Source organism: Mixophyes fleayi, chromosome 8 (assembly GCF_038048845.1).
Source record: "Mixophyes fleayi isolate aMixFle1 chromosome 8, aMixFle1.hap1, whole genome shotgun sequence".
In the NCBI taxonomy this organism is placed as follows: Eukaryota; Metazoa; Chordata; class Amphibia; order Anura; family Limnodynastidae; genus Mixophyes; species Mixophyes fleayi.
Window position 1 is genome coordinate 8,145,123 of NC_134409.1, and position 23,345 is coordinate 8,168,467.

Genomic DNA, 23,345 nt, shown 5'->3' on the forward strand with positions numbered 1-23,345 from the left:
ATGGCACTTGGTTATTCATTAGGACGAATGATTGAAAGGACAATGTGTGTATAGAGATAAATCAGGCAGGATACACATTGCATAACAAGCACATTGTATCCTCTGATCTCACCACATTCTAGTGATTTATCCCTGATCATTGTGTCCAAGGTGCTTTATACCTAGGATAGAGACGTGACACGTAGGGTAGAGTCAGGAATGTACCACTGTACTGTGGGGTGTTGCGCTTGACATTCATCATATATCATGGCAACAATATATTCACACTTTATTTTTAAATAGAGTCATGGTAAGATTGAACACTTCTTTATTTCGCTACAGTACTTTAAATTAAATACATGCTAATCTCATAAAATTGCCTGTTTAGAAAGCACTTGTCATCTACACGCAGTGGAGGGAGCCACTGTATGGCATGAACCAATATTCATAAGAAAGCAGCCTATCACCTCACTAGGAACCAGCATCTCATGAATATTAGTCAGGCCTCATGAATATTAGTCAGGGAGAGTCTCAGAGAGGTCACTGATCCTATTGATAACTTGCATATTGGTTCATCCCCACGTCTGCCTCCACCGTGTCTAGGTGAAAGGTCCACTTTAATTGTGCCCAGTACACAGACCGCACAGATTAAGATTCTCTCTATATACATGCTATGAGCCCATTTAAAAGATTGGGAGTGCCTCCACCCTGCCTGCTTTCCTCTGTGTTTTCATACCCTCTGCCACACCCAATGATAACATGCCCACAATTACAATATACCCGCCCCCTGCCTCCAGGCCACAGACATTGCCTTGTGAAGGTATAACCACATATGAACAAGAATGACAGAATGGTTTCTTTAGCTAAGGGAACTATGCAGCATAGACAAAGACAATGGTACTCTACTGAATAGTGAGACTACTGAATAGTAAACTCTATAATTAGATTTATTAAATTATAGAAGCGACCTACAATTCTGCAAGACTATTAAACATTTATCTCCAAAACTTACGTTAGACATATACAAGGAAAATTAAGAAGGAACCAGGGGGTTTGACATTAGAGGGGCGGTCAGAGCCCCTGTCTGGCACATTAAGAGTACTTCCACTACTTTGTTCTTTTGTTGTGGCACAAAAAATAAAACACATTAACCATCATTTGGGATTCAAAATGTTCCCAAGACCCTTGACAGACTAAAAGCAAGGAGACCACATATTTTCTAAGCCCCTCTTGGGGTTATAGGTATATTTTATTGCTATCTCTTGGTGTATAAATTATTTATTTGTATATACAAAAGCTGAACACATAAAAACCGCATTAGTATTTACAACACAACGAACCCGCCAGGATTAGGGGAATTACAATTTGTCAGTAAGCGTTCCAGCCCAACCCCAAAGCGACAGCGGACACCAACTGTGGAAATTCGGTATAAAATAATAGAGCGTAGAGGCAAAAGAAAGTTACAGGTGTCCGGATACATATTTTAGAGCTGCAAAACAATCCTTGCACATTCTGGATCAATACAATGTTCTCTCGAAATCTAATGGTGGAAAATAATTTAGCTGCAGCAACACAAATAGTCCAAAACCTAATTCATTCCTTATGTTTCAGAGACGCGGCTCTTGGCAGAAACTGATAACACTATGATAGATTAAAAGCAATGTTCTGTTCTGAGCCTTGTAAGCACAAGAAGCTATATTTACTTCTCAAAACACCGCTCCGTATATATTTGGCTCAGCCAAGGATAGTGGCTTTGGAAGAGACATCCCGGTCAGACAATTATGTTGATACCCAGCCTCAAACAATGGGTAGACTGGTGCGGAGTCTGGGCGGGGGGGGGGGGGGGGTCAAATTTCTGTAAATTCCCCCCAAAAATAAAATGAAATGGAAAAATAAAAATTATTGTACAGTTTCCCGTATGTAGGAATATACAGTTTGGTTACTCAATCCAACATATTTTGGGTGCTGGTAGGAAAGGATGTGCCCATTTCCTGGAAAACTTTTCATTTGTTGTTCTCTCTCCTTGAATGGTTTTATTTTTTTTTATTTTTCCAGCAATGTCATTGGACCTGTGTGCCTGAGCCATTCCAGCATCCATCTGTGATAAAGTGATCTTCAGACTATTTCCAAAATTCCTAATAAAAACACAAATATATTATATTTACAAAAATTAAACAAGTGATTGTCTCATATTTAGTGCTTTTTTGTTTTAAAGGTTAAATCAAGTCTTACAAAAAATATCTTTTTCAAAAGATTAGACCCTAACTATTTATCTATCTATAGATCTCTATATCTATCTCTATCTATATCTAAATATATTATTACTTTTAATAGTGAACTTTACCTTTACTTATCCTGCACACTGAGAACATATAGTCAAACCAGCTAATCACTGACTAGACAGGACATGTAAATCTGTAGGCACCCCCCCCCCCCCCGCGCCCCCTCATTCCACAAAAAACAACATATTTTCCTATTTTCACTAATGAAAGTTATCTTACTAGCAGATTATGGGTATAACTGCGATTCTCTGAATGTCTCGTTATTGATAGTTAAATGGACAAGCCTGGCCCCATAGTAGTCGATGATATAACTGGATCCATCAGATGGTCCAACAATCTGTAAGAAAGAGAAAAAAAATCTAAATACAAATTCAGTCCCGCAAAGAAAGTTCACGTCAAGGTAAACAATTTGCATTTCCATTAGATCTTCACAAATACGGAATAAAGGTTATATTTGCGCTAAGTGCAGCACGGTGGCTTAGTGGTTAGCACTTCTGCCTCACAGCACTGGGGTAATGAGTTCAATTCCCGACCATGGCCTTATCTGTGAGGAGTTTGTATGTTCTCCCCGTGTCTGTGTGGGTTTCCTCCGGGTGCTCTGGTTTCCTCCCACACTCCAAAAACATACTGGTAGGTTAAATGGCTGCTATTATATTGCCCTTAGTCTCTCTCGATCTATGTGTCTGTGTGTATATTAGGGAATTTACACTGTAAGCCCCAATGGGGCAGGGACTGATGTGAATGAGTTCTCTGTACAGCGCTGCGGTATCAGTGGCGCTATATAAATAAATGGTGATGATGATAAGTGGGGTCTTCTATCCCCTCTACATTATATGGACTTCATCTCCCATGATGCTTTGGCAGCAAGACAGTAGCTAACTAAACCTTGACAAGTGTAGTCTAGTAGAAGCTGACTGAGCATCATGGGAAATAAAGACCAACAGAATCCGGCGTGGTAAAGGTTAACGATCCTTGCTGTAGAATCTGTGTGGCCCGAGCTATTTCCAGCGCACTGTAGACAAACACATCTCTCTGCGCCACACTTGGACCTTCTACAGAGAGTTTGGCTTCTGACCACAGGAATACATTTAAATGCCAGCAACATTTATCCTGACCATCTTATTTAACACACAATTTAGGCAGGGTCCTGCAACCTGCTATTATCTCCTTACAGAAACTAAATCTCTGCTGCTGGGGCTACCTTATGGGCTTTTTGCAAAAACACTTTCTGTCCGTCTTGGATTGAATTCTGGGATCGCGGCCCAAGAGGCACAATTTCAGAGGCAATATTTATGTTCATTTAAATTACATAGACATTAACTTCTGCCAGATTCGTTTTTTTTTTTTCTTTCAAAATACAATATCAAATTTTCCACTTTCATAATATTATGATTTAAAGGGCCACTAAACGTTGTATTAAGCATTCTGCACACATTAACTTACCAGGATGTTTATTAATACATCACATCGCTGTTTGTAAGTATTAGTGTTATAGCTAATGTTAAAACATTGATTAACCCTGTATACCCCTTTCCCCCAATCACTCTGCTTTTTTTCTGAACCCTACACGTTGGTTAAAAACCAATAAAAATAATAAATAAAAAATAAAATAAAGCATCATTAAACGTAACATGGAAGTTATCTTATTTACAACCAGCTACGTATCAGCATTCTGTATTCACATCTATGGCTGTATACTGTAGGCAGCCTCTGGTTCTATAAAGCTGCTAATAACAGAACAATTGCTGTTCAGTGAATATAAATATTATGACAAACATCTCAAGTCCTGTAAAGGTAAGAAAACTTTTACATATACAATTGTGAATAAGTAATAACATTTTTATATGAGAAATATGTGTATTTAAGGATTAGTGGTTTCTTAACTGTACTATGATCAGAGCAGAGTAGTCAAATATCACTGTTCCCCAGAAATGCTTTTATATATGTGACGAAAAGCAGAAACATTTATACCATATTACATGAAAATTTGTTTTCATTTAGAGGTGTGCCGTGCACACTAGCCGCTACAACTGGAGGGGCGCCGTGCACACTAGCCGCTACATCTGGAGGGGCGCCGGGCACACTAGCCGCTACAACTGGAGGGGCGCCGTGCACACTAGCCGCTACAACTGGAGGGGCGCCGTGCACACTAGCCGCTACAACTGGAGGGGCGCCGGGCACACTAGCCGCTACATCTGGAGGGGCGCCGGGCACACTAGCCGCTACAACTGGAGGGGCGCCGTGCACACTAGCCGCTACAACTGGAGGGGCGCCGGGCACACTAGCCGCTACAACTGGAGGGGCGCCGGGCACACTAGCCGCTACAACTGGAGGGGCGCCGGGCACACTAGCCGCTACAACTGGAGGGGCGCCGGGCACACTAGCCGCTACATCTGGAGGGGCGCCGGGCACACTAGCCGCTACAACTGGAGGGGCGCCGGGCACACTAGCCGCTATAACTGGAGGTGCGCCGTGCACACTAGCCGCTACAACTGGAGGGGCGCCGTGCACACTAGCCGCTACAACTGGAGGGGCGCCGTGCACACTAGCCGCTACAACTGGAGGGGCGCCGGGCACACTAGCCGCTACAACTGGAGGGGCGCCGGGCACACTAGCCGCTACAACTGGATATTATTATAACAACATATTATTTGCTCTTTGTGTATAAAGAACCTACCAAATATCATTGCTCTGTGATCTGACCCCCCTGGTTCTTCACAGTGACTGTAAATCACATAAATAATTTTTTCTGTTTACCATTAAGAGTTTTTGGAGCTTTGTGAATCACCAGGAAGGTAAATGCCCGTCTAACTGAACAGACGTGACCACTAAGGATTACACCACAAACATATCTGCAGAATTTCCTGTTGGTCTTTGCACTGCAAAATGCTGACAGTAAAGAACAGCAGAGAAACAGCTGCGGAAAATGACCAAAAGTCCAGATGATGAATTAGTACAATACGAGGCTCCTTTAATTGTGAATTAGATACCGTAAAGTCCGCCATCTGACACGAGCTAGATACTTGTTGTCCTGTGGTTGAACTGTGTACTGAGCCAATTCTACACTACTGCTTATTCCAAAACTCTTAATGATTTTAATGGACGGGTGACACAATGGAAGCTGCGCAGATCCACTATTATCGCTACGGTATATTCAGTTATGATATAAAGGAAGACCTCCATACATTGTAATAAGGGGGTAACATATTCTGTTTAAAGCATCTGCTGTTGAGGTGGGAGTTTGTATGAAAGACATTTAGTATCACACATGAACAGGGGTTGAAGGATGAAGCCCACCAGGGCATTGGAAGGGGATAAAGAGCTGCTCCTACATCCCACCTTCTAGGCTCAGCATTAGGGAAGGATATTTTGACCAAATATTAAAATGTCCTTGTCATCTACACACAGTGGAGGGAGCCATATTTTTGTGTGAACGGAATACCAGGATCTAGGACCTTTCCTGAATGTCCCTCAGTCACTTGCACAACTGGGAGACAGTAAAACAACCAAACTTTGTACAACATCATTGCAATTCAGTGTACATGCTTCTAAATATGGACAACTTCAAGCAAATGCCTCACTTCTATTTTTCCTTAATTTTATTTTGTTACTACCAATTATTATTTTAAGCATCAAGCTGTCACTTACACTTAGGGGGTTTCCTACTTTAGATATGAATTGTATTTCCCAATAATAGTACCCAGCCGGTGTTTTCTTTGCGGAGACCTTTGCTCTACTTAGCAGAGTGCCGGTACGTTTACCTATCTACGACAACGCACCAAAATAATGTCATTGTTCTTGCTCCGTGCGATGAACTCACCTGCATGGAGATGAGGATAAAGTCGATAAGACTCCCGATTCCACAAAACCCGACGGTGCAGAACTTTAGCATTCCTGGGAAGAAGGGAAAATAAAGAGATTACATTGTGTCCTCATCTCCTCCTCTAGTCTGCAATGCCAGAGTTTCTCCTACATCAAAAGTGGAACAAGTTATAACTGCGCCTTATTTATAAAAGTAATGTCTGCTCTTAAAACTATTATAGGAAGAGGGAATGGATACAAATAAAAATATCAATAACATTTGCAAATGCAAGGTAACAAATGCTAGAATCTTCCAAACAAAATACACTAGATGCAATTATGAATCATATTGTTGTAGGTTCATCATGATCTATTGGGTATAACTTCTTAGAAGAAAATCAGAACGGAGCAGTGAATTTGGAGAGATACAGCATGTCTAGGAAATAGTATAATTAGGAAAGGTATGAAACGGGGAGTGGTGTGTACATATCATGCTTGGCCAACCTGTGACTCTCCAGTTGTTGTGGAACTACAAGCACCAGCATATGCTGGGACTTGTAGTTTCACAACACCTAGAGAGCCACAGGTTGGCCAGGCCTTGTATATATGTAGTACTGTTTATGACCTGTCGAGCAAGAGGACACCTATGGACAGACAAACTGGAACAATGAAATTAGTGATTCTGGCCAATATTTATCTATTAGAAAATACAACTAATTTTCACCAACGATAGAAGATCCAACTAGAGGAGTAGTTCTGCTGGGCTTGGCACTATCTAATAGAACAAATATTATATATAATATACAATCGGCATTTAGGGAACAGAGATTACAACATGGTAACATCTGTTTAATCAGCTCAGAGAAACATTAAAGCCTGTAGCCTGGGAAAGTATACTGTTAAATAAAGGCAGAGACCAAATGGGAAATTCTGAAAAATATTTAAATATTGTTGCAAGTACATACGGTACGGTATATGTTTCTAGGAATAAAAGTATTGGAGTATAAATGAATGGGGGGGGGGGGGGGACATTCAACAAATTGTTTCAACGAGAAACTGAAAAGTAATTATGGGAATACAAGGACAGTAGCAGAATATGTAAAAAGAAAATCAGGTCAGCAGGGTTTGAGGCCGAAAACTACTAAAGATATCGAGTCTAATCCTACAAGATGTTTCAGCAAGAAATATTGTATTAATGACACAAGTAATTAAATAAAATAACTTAGCATTATCATTATCTGTACATTATGATTATATGTACACTACGCATTGAAAGCATCTTTATTTATGTAATTCATGTCAAAAAAATATTTGACATTTCATATTTATATACGAAATATCGAATATATTTTTTTTACAGTAATTACATAAATAAAGATGCTTTCAATGCGTAGTATACAGACAGGATTTGAATCAGTCGCATCCGCACGCCCATAATGTATATGGGCCTACGCTGATCCGTCCCCTTCAAGTTGTAGGCAGTGGTAAATGTAATTTGTGTTCTGACATGAATTGCATACATTTGTGTTCATTAGCATTAGGTCCATATGCAGAGCTATTTCACGCAAGATATGGTACGCAAGGGGATATACGTCCGAACATGAATGTGGCCCACAGTGTGCAAATATGATTTTTTTTTCATCTGTACTTGCAAAGGAGGAGAAAACACCAGGAAACAGGCTGTGCAGCAATAGCCTACACATACCATTAAATGTCACTTGCCTAAAACAGGAAGTGCAGTTACGAATAAACGATATGAAGACAGCTAAAGCACCTGCCCCGGATGTCCTCCACCCATGTGTACTAAAGGAGCTAAGTTCGGTAATTGATAGACCACTATTTTCAGTATTCAGGCCTAATGATGATCTAATTAAGATCTATAAATATATTCAAAGCCAATACAAAGACCATTTGCATCAAGGACCAGACACAGGACAAGAGGTCATCAACTGCAAATGAAAGAAAGAAGGTTTCCCCATGAGCATAGGAAGGTTTCTCTACTGTAAAAGTGGAGAAGCTGTGAAATTCCTCACCATATCCACAGAATTTATCCGTTTCCATTTTTGAAGCAGGAAGAATTCCCCCCCCCCCCCATGTAACCATGTACAATTACAGAAAGCCTGCTGTGTATAAGAATATATGTCCGTGATCACAACTTTATCTCAAATATATTCAGTTCTAAAAATCTAAAATTTGTACGCATTTGTGGGTGATTAATAGCTTTTATATAAGGCAACTGTTTTGGCTTGCCAATCCTTTAAAATGGGGAAAAAAATGCATTAATGCAAAATGTATTAAATGATGTTAATTACATGTCTTTAGATAGGAATTGTGTGTTAAAATATAATAAAGATGCCTATGACTGTGGAATAGGTAACAGTGGATTGGCTGAGGTTGTAATTCAGGATTTGGAAGGTGTAAGCTCACAGCTTGTTAACATAGAGCGAGGCACCAGGGAGGAAAGTGCATTTATTTGGAATTATGTGGACTCCAAATGTCCTTGAACGACCTTCTCCTCAGCGGAGTGTAGTGAGATCATAACCCGGGAGTATGCGATCCTATCCTGAGGAATAACAGCCTGTTTTCACTCTACAGCCTGATCCAACGGTGATATCACCTCATTACTGTAGGCAGAACATTTCCAGCATCATGATTTCTAAATTCTATAGCTTTTTAAACAAACTTTCAGATACACGACCGGATGGCTGTTTTTAAACACGCTCATGTTTGTTAGGTCGAAGGATTTTAAATTTGTACATTCTGAAACCATTTTAGCAAGTAGATGGGATTACTCAAACTAATCCATGTTTTAAGCTTAAAAGGAGCGTCATACCCAGGGCTGATCAATCTCGTCACAAATAACTTTAATCTACATTATCACGCAACGAGCACAGCAGTAACAGGAGGTGCAGTGCAGTACAGTACTCATGTCTATTATACACGGTGTTAGAGACGAGAACCACAATTTGTATTTATTTTTTTACAAACCTCTCAGTTATCAGAAAATAGCAGAATTCTGGATGCTCATCGCACGTGAGCAACAACCAAATTTTGTTTTTACTAGGTGTCACTTCCTGAAGAAATAAGCAAAGAGAAGAGGTTGTGCTCTAAGGGGACTTCACCCAACATGATCAGTGACTCACCCATGGCTTGTCATCAGCCTTTAAGTTGAAGCGGTCTTATTAGACCGTCTCTATCCACTGCAGAGTCCTCTTGGCAATAACAATTAAGCTGGCAAAAATTCAGATAAGTTATGGCTTTCTTTCCTATAAAAATAACAGGGTACAGTCACTTACCTAGGGCAGGGTAACCCAGATAAAATCTATCAGCCCCCAACCATCCAAGGAACAAGGACAGAGCCACAGCTACTTTGTAGGAATAACCGTTTCTAAGAGACAAAAAAAATACATTTGGAATAACTGTGGACGACACAAAATCAGGAAGCGGGTACTGAGCTAAATACAGCATTCCAAATACATTCTTAGACAGTGAGGTGCAATAACTATTGTAGACCCTCTGGAAATCGTAACCTAGTAACCATACCAAAAGCTGCTCACTGGTTGGCAGTTTTACTTTCAACCAATTAGAAGTGCGGAAACAATTATAAAACTATTCTCAGGTTTCTGATGCATGTAAACAATCAGAGCTCGAATCACAGCTTATATAAAAAGATACTTCTTATTTTCTGTCTTTTAGGACACGTTGAAGCCATGAATTTACCTGTTGTTCCAGGCTCAGGCGAGGCAGCACGGATGTTCGTATTGTATCACAATATTTAAAATCAAAGGGTATTGTAAGTGACAGGGATGTGATAGTGTTACAATGAAGGCAGTAGGAGAACTGCTGGTATGTCATACCACCTTATATACTCCATACTTCCACCACTGTTCATAAGTGACTTTGACTGCTTTGAATCAAAAGGGAACCAATGGTATTAAAAAATGTTAATAAATATCTTTAAGCTTTTATTCTCTTAATTATAAAAAGTTCTCAAATACAAAGCATATAATAAATTTGAATATAATTTCTAACACATGTAGTATGCATGTCAATTTATATGAAGCACATAAGAATATTAAGGTGTTCATTTACGGACTTAAAACTTCCCAGTAATCCACAGGGTATAAATCCTAATTGCACAGCATTGCACGACCAAGAAAAACCTATACCCCCAATACAGGATAAATTGGATGAAAAAGGATGTGCTTGGAGAAGTTATACGCATTTGATAATCCTTTCTATAATTAAACAAACTATGTTGTGTTTTATATGGGGCGTGTGGGGGAAATATACATTGTAACTGGACGCAACACTGCACAACATACAATTTGGATTCTTTCCTATGTATCTGACATAAATGGACATATTTGGCTCAGTAATTCTTTACATTTTTGTCAGAAATCAATCTTAAATTTAATATATATAGTTTGTTTCTTAGAGATGTACTTTAATTAATAGAATAAAAGTTTTAAAGCTTTAATTATTTCAAATGGGCAACACAACGGTGTGACAATGTGTTATTATCTGCTCTGACCAAACATGTCGCTCGGAAAAGTTATCGGTAAAGATGCAACAGAAATAATCATAGAATATACAATGTTCTTCTACTTACACGTTGCGGCAGGGGAAGGGTCTGTAGAAACCAATTTCCTCTCCCGTGAAATTTTTCACAATTCCCTCGTAGTTTTTACAGAAAATATTAGGTGCTGGCTGACAGGGAGCTGTACAAACAATGGTGAAAGATCTTGGTGAACAATCAAAGTAGAAATGGCAAAAAAATATCAGGATGCCCCTTAGTCATTTAACTGAACACAAAGAATACACTAGGTTAACGCTGGTCATATTTTAGTGAGGCACCGATACAAATGGTTATGCGGTTGCTCAGGCCTATACAACAATCTGACGGCATATATGTATTGGTTTGTAGAGCTCTGCCGAGTATATACTGGGGCTATAAAAATTTTAAATAATAAATTAGTTTGCTCCAGTACCATAAGCATACATTGCTAACAACAGGGAAATTTATTTACTTACCCAAGTCAGCAATTTGCATATTACAAATATTTTTCTTTGCAAACTATCGTGCATCAAATAGTAAAGTTTCAACAAACAACTAACTATCATCTATGCAAAGACTCAATTCATATAAAGTCTCAGTAAAGACTGAAAATGTTATCAATCCCACTACCAATGGATAGCTAGCAGCCGGTAATATAACGATGGTCTAATCGTTGCAAAAAAAATTCTATTGTAATACGTTTGTCATTAATAGAAATATTCCCCTGATAGATGAAATGTACTCACCGAAGGCTGTATAGTTTGCACATTTAACTGGCTCCTGGGTTGCGGGATTTATTTCGGGAACCTTGCACACATATGTTCAAGGATTAAGGAAAAATGAGCGATAGGTGGTCATTATATACATATTAAAATACTGTGGCTCAAAGCGTACGTACAGTCATGGAGAAATCAAGGCCACCTCAACCTTTAGTCTGAGCTCTCCATAACCTGTATTGTATTAAATAATATGATATATGACTGGTGTACATATTAGCGGAATCAAGGCATTACTAACAGATGCATGATGGCATGGATCTAACAGTAACTACTATTTAATTATGAATAGATCCAGTCTACATCATATTTACCAGTAATGAATATAGGGGAGACCAATAGAGGGAAAAAAAAGTTCAGTCGAAAAAAGAAAAACATCGATGAAAAGTACACGTATTTGGCATCCTGTTACTACTAGAACTAGATAAATAGCGTTAAACCATGAAAATTAGTCTGTTGATAAGATATTTAAACCACCTCTGGTCTTTAAGGGGTTCATTAAATAGCAATAAAAAAAAATGAGTTTCTTTGTCAAAAAATAGTTTATAAAAGAGCTAGTGTCACCATTCATAATTATACGTTTTATGTGCCTATCAAAACTGATGACACCAGGGAAATGGTGAATGACATGAATGACAGGTTTACAGACTTACTCTGAGGAAACGTACTGTGAGGATTGGTGGAATCCTACAAGTGCAGTACCAGTGATGTCACAGCATATTAACTGACACGCTCTGCATTGAAATTCCAGCTTTTTTTCTTGTATCAGACACATTTAGGTCAGTGTGACGGTAAGATTCAATTACACTACTTTTAAAAATGCTGCTGCGGAATGTCATAGTTACTCTAAACATTGTATATTATGTATATCCTTCATATTTGAATACTTTTAACTTTGTAGGTTACTGGTCATTTACGTCCTATTGTGAAATGTGAATTTGGACATATACATTTGTGAATGTTACTAGATGCTTTTTCATATTGGATCAACCTGCATTTAGATCTTGGGGCCATTTCAAGGAACATGTGTCCTACAAAGAAAACCCTCGGAGGGCCGTGGACTGTTCATAATAATGGGCAGACACACGGTTTGCCAAGTGTAATGGCCCTGGCCAATTGACAGTAAGACTGAGCACCCCGATTACACAGGGGCCAATTGGTATAGTCCACATCGACTGACCAAACTTCAAGAAAATTATCCTTACAGACATCCTCCTGTATCCTTGACCTCCTGTGACGGTCACATAATAGTACTGATCAATGTTCTCCTGACCAGCCGGGTACCAGGTAGAGTCCTCCACCTGTCAGAGTCCCCCATCAATCTCCTCCTGTTCCCAGCAGTCACACCGAGTCCTCATCTGTCTCCTTCTACTATCCAAGCTGTCACATGGGAGTCTCCTCCATCCCATTGTACATCACATCAAGTCTTCATCCATCTCCTCTAGTCTCACTGATTGTCACACGGACTCCACACCCATCTCCTCCTGTCCCACCGGATGACACATGCAGTGTCTGACTTGTTGGTAATGATAACAGTCCTAGTTCTATTTTCAAATGGCATAATAACTCTAATAATAACTGCAGGACTTACTCTACAACTACAGGAAAACTACATATAAATATTACATAGCAGGCACTCAATGAATGGGCTAAAGAGACAGCAGCTGTATATCGAGGTGATCTCCACGCCCCAACAGAAAAACATCAAAAAGAAATCTAAATAAATAAAAAGCAGCACTATTATCACTATAGCAAATATATCTCTTATTAAGTGAGCTTACCGTTTTATTTTTTATCAGCGACTGTTTAGCGATACTGTGTTGAGGGTTTTTGTTCATATTGCTTATATTTACATAGATTTTACATCATCTATTATTTGTAGTTATTTATAGAAATTCTCTTTAGAGTAAATATAAGCAGAGGTGACAAGTCAATGGTCTTTTATACATATACATTATATCCATTCAGCTGTTGTGAAACTACAAGTACCAACATCTGTCTGGTAGTGTGCTGTGACTTGTAGTTCCACAGCAGCAGGCTAGTCAGAGGTTACTCTACATAACAATATATATCACCGTTCCTGCCTCATAGGATATTGTCCTAAACGTAGCTCGTCACACTTCAAGATGCCATCATCAGCGGCCACACAGACAGAGTGAGACCACCACAACACCGAGATCCCCGCCGTCAGGAACCACAAACCCCCGGACAGCGCCATCTTGGGTGTGGCACAACAATGCAGTTGTCAGAGATAGCTCCGCCTACGGCCATGACGGGCGTTCCTGCGCATGTGCAAGACTGGCCGGGTGCCATCTTGTGTGTGGCAAAATAAGAAAATGTAGGTGACTGTGATAAATAATGAGTAATTATTTTGGAGACAAAGGAATAATTGTGGTTGTGGGTGGGGTAGTTTCAACATAAAAATATTATTATTTAGAAGACCAGTCATTCTCTCCCTAAATCAACATAGAGACCTATTTTAATTAGATTATATAGGGCGTCAAGACGCCACTCAGCAGCCTATCAGGAATAGTTTAAAGGAAATAAAAATGCAGGTGGACCAGTGACCCAGCCCAAGGTATCCCAGCTCGAAGGGGATGATGAGGGTATCCCAGCTCGGGGGGCTGCTAGTCCATAGTTGCCTACTCTCCCGGGATGTCCGGGAGACTCCCAAACTCCCAGGAGAGCAGCACAACATCCCGGGTCCAGCTCACCTCGTTTGTGAAGTGGGGGAGGGGCTAAATGCGTCATCCTGGACCGCCACCACCCACCAATAGGCTGAAATGGGCAAAGATTGACAGGGCGTGGCCTAATGGCGCGATTCACATGACCACGCCCTCAAGATGAAGCCCCCTCCTGGACAGCTGGCTGCAAAAGTTGGTAACTATGTGCTTGTCTGTATCTTAGTTACAGTGCAATTCTACAGAAGCAATCCGTTAACATATTTATAGCATACTTTCCTACTCTCCCAGAATTCCCGGAAGAGTTGGGGAACCTCCCTGATTCGCCAAAATTCACGGCATTAATCGCATCATTAAGCCCCGGCCATGCTATTCAATGCCGTGAATTTCAGCATTTTATAGTGGAGGCGGGGCTATGGTGACGCGATGACGTCATCACGCCCCCTCCTACCCCCTGTCACATGGCTTCTCCCCCGGCATCTCCCAGGTGAGAAGGTTTGAAAGTGGGCATGTATTATTTATGGTAAAAACACATTACAACTATTGAAACATGACAAAGCTCCATTATATTTGCCATTGCCACTGTCCTAATTTACAGGAACATGCTCAGGAATTAAAGATTTTCCCCTGACCAATTACACGCTCCAATTTGTGATATTCTGCTTGTTATATGCAATTCACTTTCCCTATTTGTTGTTATTTTTAGGGCCTTTAGCAGTTCATGTTCAATGAAATGGAGAGTTAAAAAAGACATTAAAGTGGTGTAGTGAACATAATGGTGCGTTGCATAGACTGTATCACAGGTGACATACGGATAAACTGATAGGAGCACAAATTATTGGCTAATATGCATGAATGACATCATATGATGGCCAACAGCCCAGTATTATACACATACCACACACAAACTATATAATACTGAATGCAGTGTCCTAGGAGGACTGGCTGAGGTGGAGAATCGCCAGTTTTAATTAAGCACTTATTCATACATTTACCCCATAATTTTTATTGGTGGGTTAATTGAAAACACTGATTTCAGCTATGTAGGTAATTTTGCAATCATCCAAGCAGAGAGGATTATGTTTTAGGACTGGTCGACGTCATTATCCGTGTGAATGTGTCAGCTCTACGACATCACTATTATGTCACCAGGGTCGAGCAGGTGCACAAAAAAAAACACCTGTGTTAGGCGCATTTGCCTGTGCATGAAGGTCTGCGTCCGTTTGCAGAAGCTTCAATGCACCCTTACTGTACTTTGGGAATCGTCGGGACACCCATTCACGCCCCAGTCAGTCGTAAGTTTCTGTACGTCTGAGATAAGTTTGAGTTATAATCTACCACTATTGCGCAAGCCTATATTTTGGGCATGCGCAGTACTCAAAATGCGCAAATGTTACTCAAAAAAGCGACTTACGTTCCACTCTGCATGATCCCCCCAGTAATTATGCTACTTTGTTCAAGAGCTGTAACATTATTAGTGTGTGAGCTGTTCAGCTATTTGTGAAAGATGAAAAACCCTTTAGAATTACATTTATTGCAGAAACAACTAGAGACAGCTTCCTTTAAAAATGTGGCAAACTGAGGCATCCTTCTCCTTATCACTCGATGGTTTTTACAGATGAGCGCTACCATCAGTCTGTGTCATGCTAATAATGAAGCATCCTGAGACCATTCATGTCTGGGGTTGCTTCTCAGCCAAGGGAGTGGGCTCACTCACAATTTTCTTATATAAAAAATATAAAATCCAACAGCGCACCACTTCTAACTGCTGCCTGATAGTTTACAAACTGGGATATACACTAATCCCGACACACAATTCGAAATAATTTCTAACAATATCATACTTACCAACTTTCTGAAGTTGGCTTCCAGGTGCGTGCCGGGGAAAGTGGGCGTAATGGGGGGGGAAGGGGTGGCTCCAAAATTTGTGTCATTTTGGACTCGTACCGTGACATAATGACGCAATTGCGGCATTTTACAGCAGGGGGCGGGGCCAAACGCTGCGATTCCCGGTGAAGCGCGGCGTTTTGGACCTAATTCTGCCCACTTCACTAGGAAGTGGGCAAAATGCGGGAGATTGCCACACTCTCCTGGAAGTCCGTGAGACTCACGCAAAATTCGGGAGTCTCCCGGACATTCCGGGAGAGTTGGCAAGTATGCAATATGAAACACTTCAGGCGCTGTTGTAGATTCATAAAAAAACATTATACTTATATTGCTTGTGATTCTTAACGATACTCTTCTCATATGTCATATACATGAAAAAGCACAATAGTACAATATTGTTCGGCATATATAAATGTGTAACAAAAGTCCCACATTAAAGTTCTTTTTTGCTTGAAAACCCACAACTTTTTCTTAGCTTATGGCCCCCTAGTGTTCCACTACTCACTAGAACTCTATTGGAAATAGGCAGATCAACAGAGAATTCTTCTTTTCTTTTCTTTATATTCTTCCTCCATACATCTTAAGGAGCTCTCCATCATACCATAAAAAGGAAAAAAATAAAGTGCATCTGGTCTGATACCGCTTGGTTAAGTATAAAACCTTTTTTTTTATTCACACAAAAAATGATACACTCACATTTTACAAATAAAACAATGATAAAATCCAATAGGAAAATAGTCATGCGCTCCTACCAAATAGATGTGAATATTTTGGCAGTTGGTAATTTTTCCACACAGGAACCGGGATATCAGCAATTGTAGAAAGCCAAAGAAGTCCCCATTCAGCAGAGGAGGTGTAGACTATACAGGGGCAAACGCAGGATTTGTAGAGGGGGGGTTCCACACCACGCCGCCAGTGGGCGTGACCAGCATGCATGGGGGCGTGGCTATAATATTAGACAGTGCTTGGCTGCTCTCCAACTCTTCCTATCCCTATAATATACATGGGAAATGCTGCATGCACTACTGTTAGGTGCACACAGCTCTCCCTTTTCAAGCAGAGCTGTGTGAAGCAGGAGCAGGGTCCAGCCACCTCAATTATACAGTGCCCCAGGCTTGCAGGGGGGGTTCCAGGCACTAGGAAGCCCCCCCCCCTCGGTTTGCCTATGCTATATTCAGCAGTATAAAATCGCAATCAGCTTACATGCTCCTACATGTTTCAACATTCATTGTCTTTATCAAGGTGCATGCCAGCTGATTGCCCCAGTGTGCTTTGTATAGAAAAATCAACCAATCAAAACATTCCTTAATTTTAACTATAAAACCCACTATAACTGGCTCATACTTATAAATCTCTAAATATTAAAATACATACATAGCAATATCAGCATTATTAGGACCAAGGAGCCACATTTCCAAGGAGTTTGATTAATATACACCAAACGGACGGTGAAACGCAAATTTACTTGCGGTTCTCCCATTGTAACTCTGATGAAACGCATGGTAAGCGCAATAGTGGAAACTCCCCAGACCTTAATCCCATTGAGAACTTGTGGTCAATCCTCAAGAGGCGGGTGGACAAACAAAAACAAATTCTGACAAACTCTGAAAAATTCTGACAAACTCCAAGCATTGGTTAGACAAGAATGGACGGCCATCAGTCAGTATGTGGCCCAGAAGTTGATAGACAGCTGCCAGGGCGAATTGCAGAGGTCTTCAAAAAGAAGGGTCAACGCTGCAAATATTGACTCTTTGCATAAACTTAATGTAATTGTCAATAAAAGCCTTTGACACTTATGAAATGTTTGTAATTTTACTTCAGTATACCATAGCAACATCTGACAAAAAGGTCTAAAAACACTGAAGCAGCAAAACTGTGATAATCAATACTTGTGTCATTCTCAAAACTTTTGTCCGTGACTGTAAAAATGGCCACTGTACAATTCCATGAGTAGCTCTATACCTGGTTTGGTAATTCCTGACAACTTTTTGACTAAAATATACCAAACTCAATTAACTGTAAAAGGCTTAATTTCCATCAGCTAATTTACTGAACCCTTATAATGTCAGTCAAAAGTACTTTGGAAATACCAACATATATATCTCCTATTTTATTGCTAAATACATTCTGGGCATGAGTCATTAAGGAGAGCAAAGCAAAACATAAAAGGAGTAAGTTTGCTCCTTGACAAACCATGTTATAATGCAAGGGGTGCAAATTAGTTTATTATTTTCTACATAAATTAAATTCTGGCTTTTTTCATGTAGCACACAAATACTTGATAACTTTATTATTACACTGAAATTTAAAGTTGATCTAGGACATGCCCTACCCCAACTATAAATCTGTCCCCACATTTTAAATATACTCCCCCCCCCCCTCTTCCAATGCAGCATGGTCAAGGTGCAAAGTTACTCCTTTTTTATGCTCTCCTCTCCTTAATGATTCAGGCCCTCTAAGTTTAACTATCACACACCTGTATTGTAGCTCCTGCCATCTAGTAGGGAAAGCATATAACAAAAATATATTAATATAATTTAATCCTATAAGGTTTACATTGACAAATTCAAAGGGGGAAAAAATTAGACCCTTTAGGGAACATTTAATTGCTATCATCTGTGTTCTAGCCTTGAAATGAAACAACTAAACATTTTGATAACGCACTAAATGGGGGACAGACTACATCTAGCAAACGAGATCAGATAAATGAAAAAAAAAAACAGGCAATCAGGTAAACTGAAAATTGCAAATGCTGTATCTTAAAACTTTATTTCAGCGGCTATTAAAAGAAAGCTTCCAGGAAATTCTTAACGGAGTTAGATGATAAAACATAAAATTAGTTATATGGTAAGCACTTTTATTCCTGACAGCAGTTAAATGATAATGCGTCAGCTATTCAATCAAAATTAAACACAGCATAAAATTAGCTCAGAGCTCAATGCCGGAAAAGGTTCACAACAAAAAACATCTGTTGAGGAACAGCCTTCAGCGCCACCACCTACAACAAGCTGAAAAGAGCGGTTTGGGTTGCTCACCACATGAGTGTATTTTTAGCAAAAATGTCAGCACTGTGTATCAAAATTATAAAACCTATCATTGACCTCTTCTGTCCTGCAATAAAATCCAACTTTATTTCAGTTTAAGAATTCTGATAAACTGACTGTGGACCACTTGTAGGGTTGCGACTAATCTGACCCTGGCATTGAATGTGTGCATGCCTGTGGTATGGAATGTGATTGTAAGCTCCAAGGGTCAATGACTGATGTGCATGTGTCAAACGCTCTGAATGTAAATCAAGACTCTTTGCAGGTATGAGTTTGAATTGTAGGTTTGTCTGTATATGCTTTTGACTGTTTGTAATCCCACCGATCGTGCAGCGCTACGGAATGTGTTGGCGTTATAAAAATATAGCGTGATGATTATAATTTACTTATAAAGCCCCAGACATATTCCGCACTGTTGTACAATTAAGGAAACTACAAATAGCAACAGGCATATACAAATTGAAATCCAAAATTCATATCTGCAGTCCCCATTGCTTCATACGTGGCCTAGTGGAAGATGGGCGTGGTTTAGGAAAAATGGGATCGGTATGGCAAATCGGTGCATGATTTGGGTGGATTGGGCTTGGTTTTGGTGGATCGGGGGCGTGGCCTAATGTTAGCGGGTATGCAAATGAGGCCCTGCAAGTGGCAGCCTACAATCTGAAGCGGAGAGCAAAATGTGAGACACAAGGATATTTAGCTTGGTAGGATAAGGAGAAGCATACAGTACACAATGATCACAATTTTGATGGGACTGTTCCTAGGGCAGGTGGAAGCTCGGTGGGCGCCCTCGGCTTTGCTCACCCTTACTTCTCACCTTAGTAGGCATCATCTCCTATTTCTTAGACTAGGAAATTAATGAAGCATACCTGCAACTGTCCCAATTTCAAACGGGCAGTCCTGACTTTAGGGCTCTGTCCCGCTGCACCGCCCGCGGTTGGAAAGTTGGGGGAAGGGAGGGATGTAATGTGCAGCTTAACGCTTTATAGCTCTAGGCAGCCCTCTGCGGGCATGGCCACACCTCTTAGCGAGGTGGCCACATCCTATTGTGCAGGGGCCACGCCCCCAGTCCCGCTGCCAGGGGACAGACACGTTGGGAGGTATGGCGGTGGGCTGTGGCTTCATAGTCAAGGTACCACAGACAAGAAGCTGCCGAAGGCTGCTGCTATTCCATGTCGCCGTTGGTGCTCAGTGTTGGCGACCACCTAATAATTCGCCTAATAGTAGCTCCTTCTCTGCCTGTTCCGATTGACAACCCCAAAGTGTTTATGTTTTATCAGAAAGCGGGTGTTGACCTGAGTAAATGTAGCAATGGGTTAATGGATCGTTCAGGGTTTGGAAGGGTAAAACTTATTTTTTGGTGGGGAGATGAGTTTAATCGGGAATTGGAATTAGACGAAATAGAAGGCAGCGTCTGTAGGATACAAAACTGGACGAGAGTAGAGACTATACAGCTAATATTTTGGGGGCTCGCAAGGGGAGCATGAACGCACCCCCCAACTAGTGACCACTCAGTTTTGTTTTTATAAATTTGAGCTTCTGAGAGAAGGATGAGGGGTTACTTTCATTATATAAAATTATTACAGACATTTAAGGACTATAAAAACAGGTTTTAAGCAATTATTAACTTGCGAGTGTCTCTGTTTTGCACGGTCAGACTAATTAGTATCCACATTCTTGTTGTTTCTCTTTTCTACCAAAATGTCCCTCTTTGAATCCTGATGAATATATCTTTTGTAAAATTCATCCATCGGATCCCAATAGTGCTTTGTGGTGTTTGTAGTTGTGTACAGTTTTATTTGATGATGGTTTGTATCTAAAAGTTTCCTGATATGTGTATTCACATCTATGAATACAAGAAAAAGTGTCAACTTTTTACAGTTTTTCTTTGACCATTTGAAATGTTGGGGGGCAATCGATGTGAATAGTTCAAAGGGACATACATTAAAAGATAAATAAGAGGCATATCTTAACATTAACCCATTGGGGTTATATTTACTAAACTGCGGGTTTGCAAAAGTGGAGATGTTGCCTATAGCAACCAATCAGATTCTACCTGTCATTTTGTACAATGTACTAAGTAAATGAAAGCTAGAATCTGATTGGTTGCTATAGGCAACATCCCCAGTTTTTAAAACCCGCAGTTTAGTAAATATACCCCATTGACTACAACAGTATAATAAAGAAAATGTTGTGGTATAAGCGGAAGCAAGTGCGAAAAATTGAGTTTTTCTGTAACCAAAGTTTTTTTTACTCCAGCTTGAGTTATACAGCGTGTACAAATAATTGGTTAGTACTTGAAAGGCCATCATTGTGTACTGTTGTATTAGAGGTATTCGTATTTGGGATCATAAAGTTAATTTTTACATCCCCTGCAAGACAAGGACAAAGCTACAGACTCAATAACGTAATGCTGTTACTCTGCGAGGAATATGACATAAATCCCAACATTTACAAGATCATTTTTGTCACGGTGCCATTTCCCATCCTGTCCCTCTTCCCTCACGGTATTTTTCCTTTATTCTCCATTACCGCTCCCGTAAACCTTCTTTTCACATTTTTATCCCGGCATCCGGCCCTCGCTGTAATCTTTCACATTTAATCTTGTAAAGTATAACAGGAGCTCTCTCCTATTTAATATACGATTAAAAACAGGGCTTTACGGCAGGGTGCTCTGCCCTCAGATGCTGACAGAAAGCAGCATGGCGCAGAAATTTGGGATTCTCTTTAAACTTCTTTCTTCTTCTCAATGCACTTCAATGGCAGCGTTTGTGAAGTACAGAGTCAGTCTGTCTGTAGTCCTATCCGAATCAAAGAGACGCTGCAGCACTTTTGATGTTTATTTGCTTAAATATATACTGGGAGGTTAATGTGTAGTTTATAAGTTTTCCTTGCTATAAGTTTAAGGATGAGTGATATTTTGTAGTTTACCACTTATTGGCAATATAATATATCATGGATAAAACACAAAATGTTCACGGTGCACAATAATTGTTTTGTATACGTATCTTTTGAACACTTCTTCATATAGTTCAAAGTATAAATTCTTTGCTAGAGCCTTGATTATTCCACTGTAATAATCACAGTTTTGGTATTAAGACCGAGCAGACCAAATCCATGCGTCTTCCCCTTCAAATACCCGATCTCCATGGGAAAATCATGAATCTAAAAATTCAAACATACGAGGGCACTTCCATGGTGTATTATCATTAAAAACAGTTTTAGTGAAAAACACAACATGTACCAGAAATCGATCATGTATGAACATATAACAGCAAAAAGCTGTATCTCCGTTCGGTTCTTTCCACATATATCTTGCATATAGCAGCAATCATACAATGACTGATAGTGAGCCAGTCCCCTCTACGCATTTCGTTAGAGTCATGCATATAGCAGCAATCATACAATGACTGATAGTGAGCCAGTCCCCTCTACGCATTTCGTTAGAGTCATGCATATAGCAGCAATTATACAATGACTGATAGTGAGCCAGTCCCCTCTACGCGTTTTGTCAGAGACATGCATATAGCAGCAATTATACAATGACTGATAGTGAGCCAGTCCCCTCTATGCGTTTCATCAGAGAGTTACGTGTATAGCTGCAATCATACAATAACCGATAGTGAGCCAGTCCCCTCTATGCGTTTTGTTAGAGTCATGCATATAGCAGCAATTATACAATGACTGATAGTGAGCCAGTCTCCCATACGCATTTCATCAGAGAGTTACGTGTATAGCTGCAATCATACAATAACTGATAGTGAGCCAGTCCTCTCTACGCGTTTTGTCAGAGAGTCATACATATAGCAGCAATTATACAATGACTGATAGTGAGCCAGTCCCCTATATGCATTTCGTTAGAGTCATGCATATAGCAGCAATTATACAATGACTGATAGTGAGCCAGTCCCCTCTACGCGTTTTGTTAGAGTCACGCGTATAGCCGCAATCATACAATGACTGATAGTGAGCCAGTCCGCTCTACGCGTTTCGTCAGAGTCATGCATATAGCAGTAATCATGCAATGACTGAGAGCGAGGCAGTCCCCTCTACGCGTTTCATCAGAGAGCCTGTCAGAACGTGTAGAGGGGAATGGCAGCGAAGCCCAGAGGAGATTCAGCTTATTCCTGCTATATGTTCATACATGATCGATTTCTGTTTTTAATCATAATACACCAGGGAAGTGACCCTATATGTTTGATTTTTTAGATTCATAATATAATATCATACCTGGCTTAAATGCTACTATTGATATATTTTTTTAAAGTAATCCAGCCTCCCTTTCTCCTCCTCAGCTGCATTGTGGTATACTCTTCCTTTGCGCTGTTGGGGTCCCA

At 40.2% G+C, this 23,345-nt stretch overlaps 1 protein-coding gene across 1 annotated transcript; it reads right to left on the bottom strand.

The window, feature by feature from the left end:
- Nucleotides 1-908: 908 nt before the first annotated feature.
- On the bottom strand, nucleotides 909-13,645 carry TM2D1 (TM2 domain containing 1). Its single transcript, XM_075181786.1, has 7 exons — nucleotides 13,489-13,645; nucleotides 11,367-11,436; nucleotides 10,675-10,783; nucleotides 9,359-9,450; nucleotides 6,082-6,155; nucleotides 2,481-2,598; nucleotides 909-2,114 (listed from the first exon to the last, which is right to left on the bottom strand). Exons 1-6 carry the CDS (start codon nucleotides 13,612-13,614, stop codon nucleotides 2,488-2,490), a joined length of 582 nt encoding a protein of 193 aa, XP_075037887.1. The 5' UTR covers nucleotides 13,615-13,645; the 3' UTR covers nucleotides 909-2,114; nucleotides 2,481-2,487.
- Nucleotides 13,646-23,345: the final 9,700 nt, after the last annotated feature.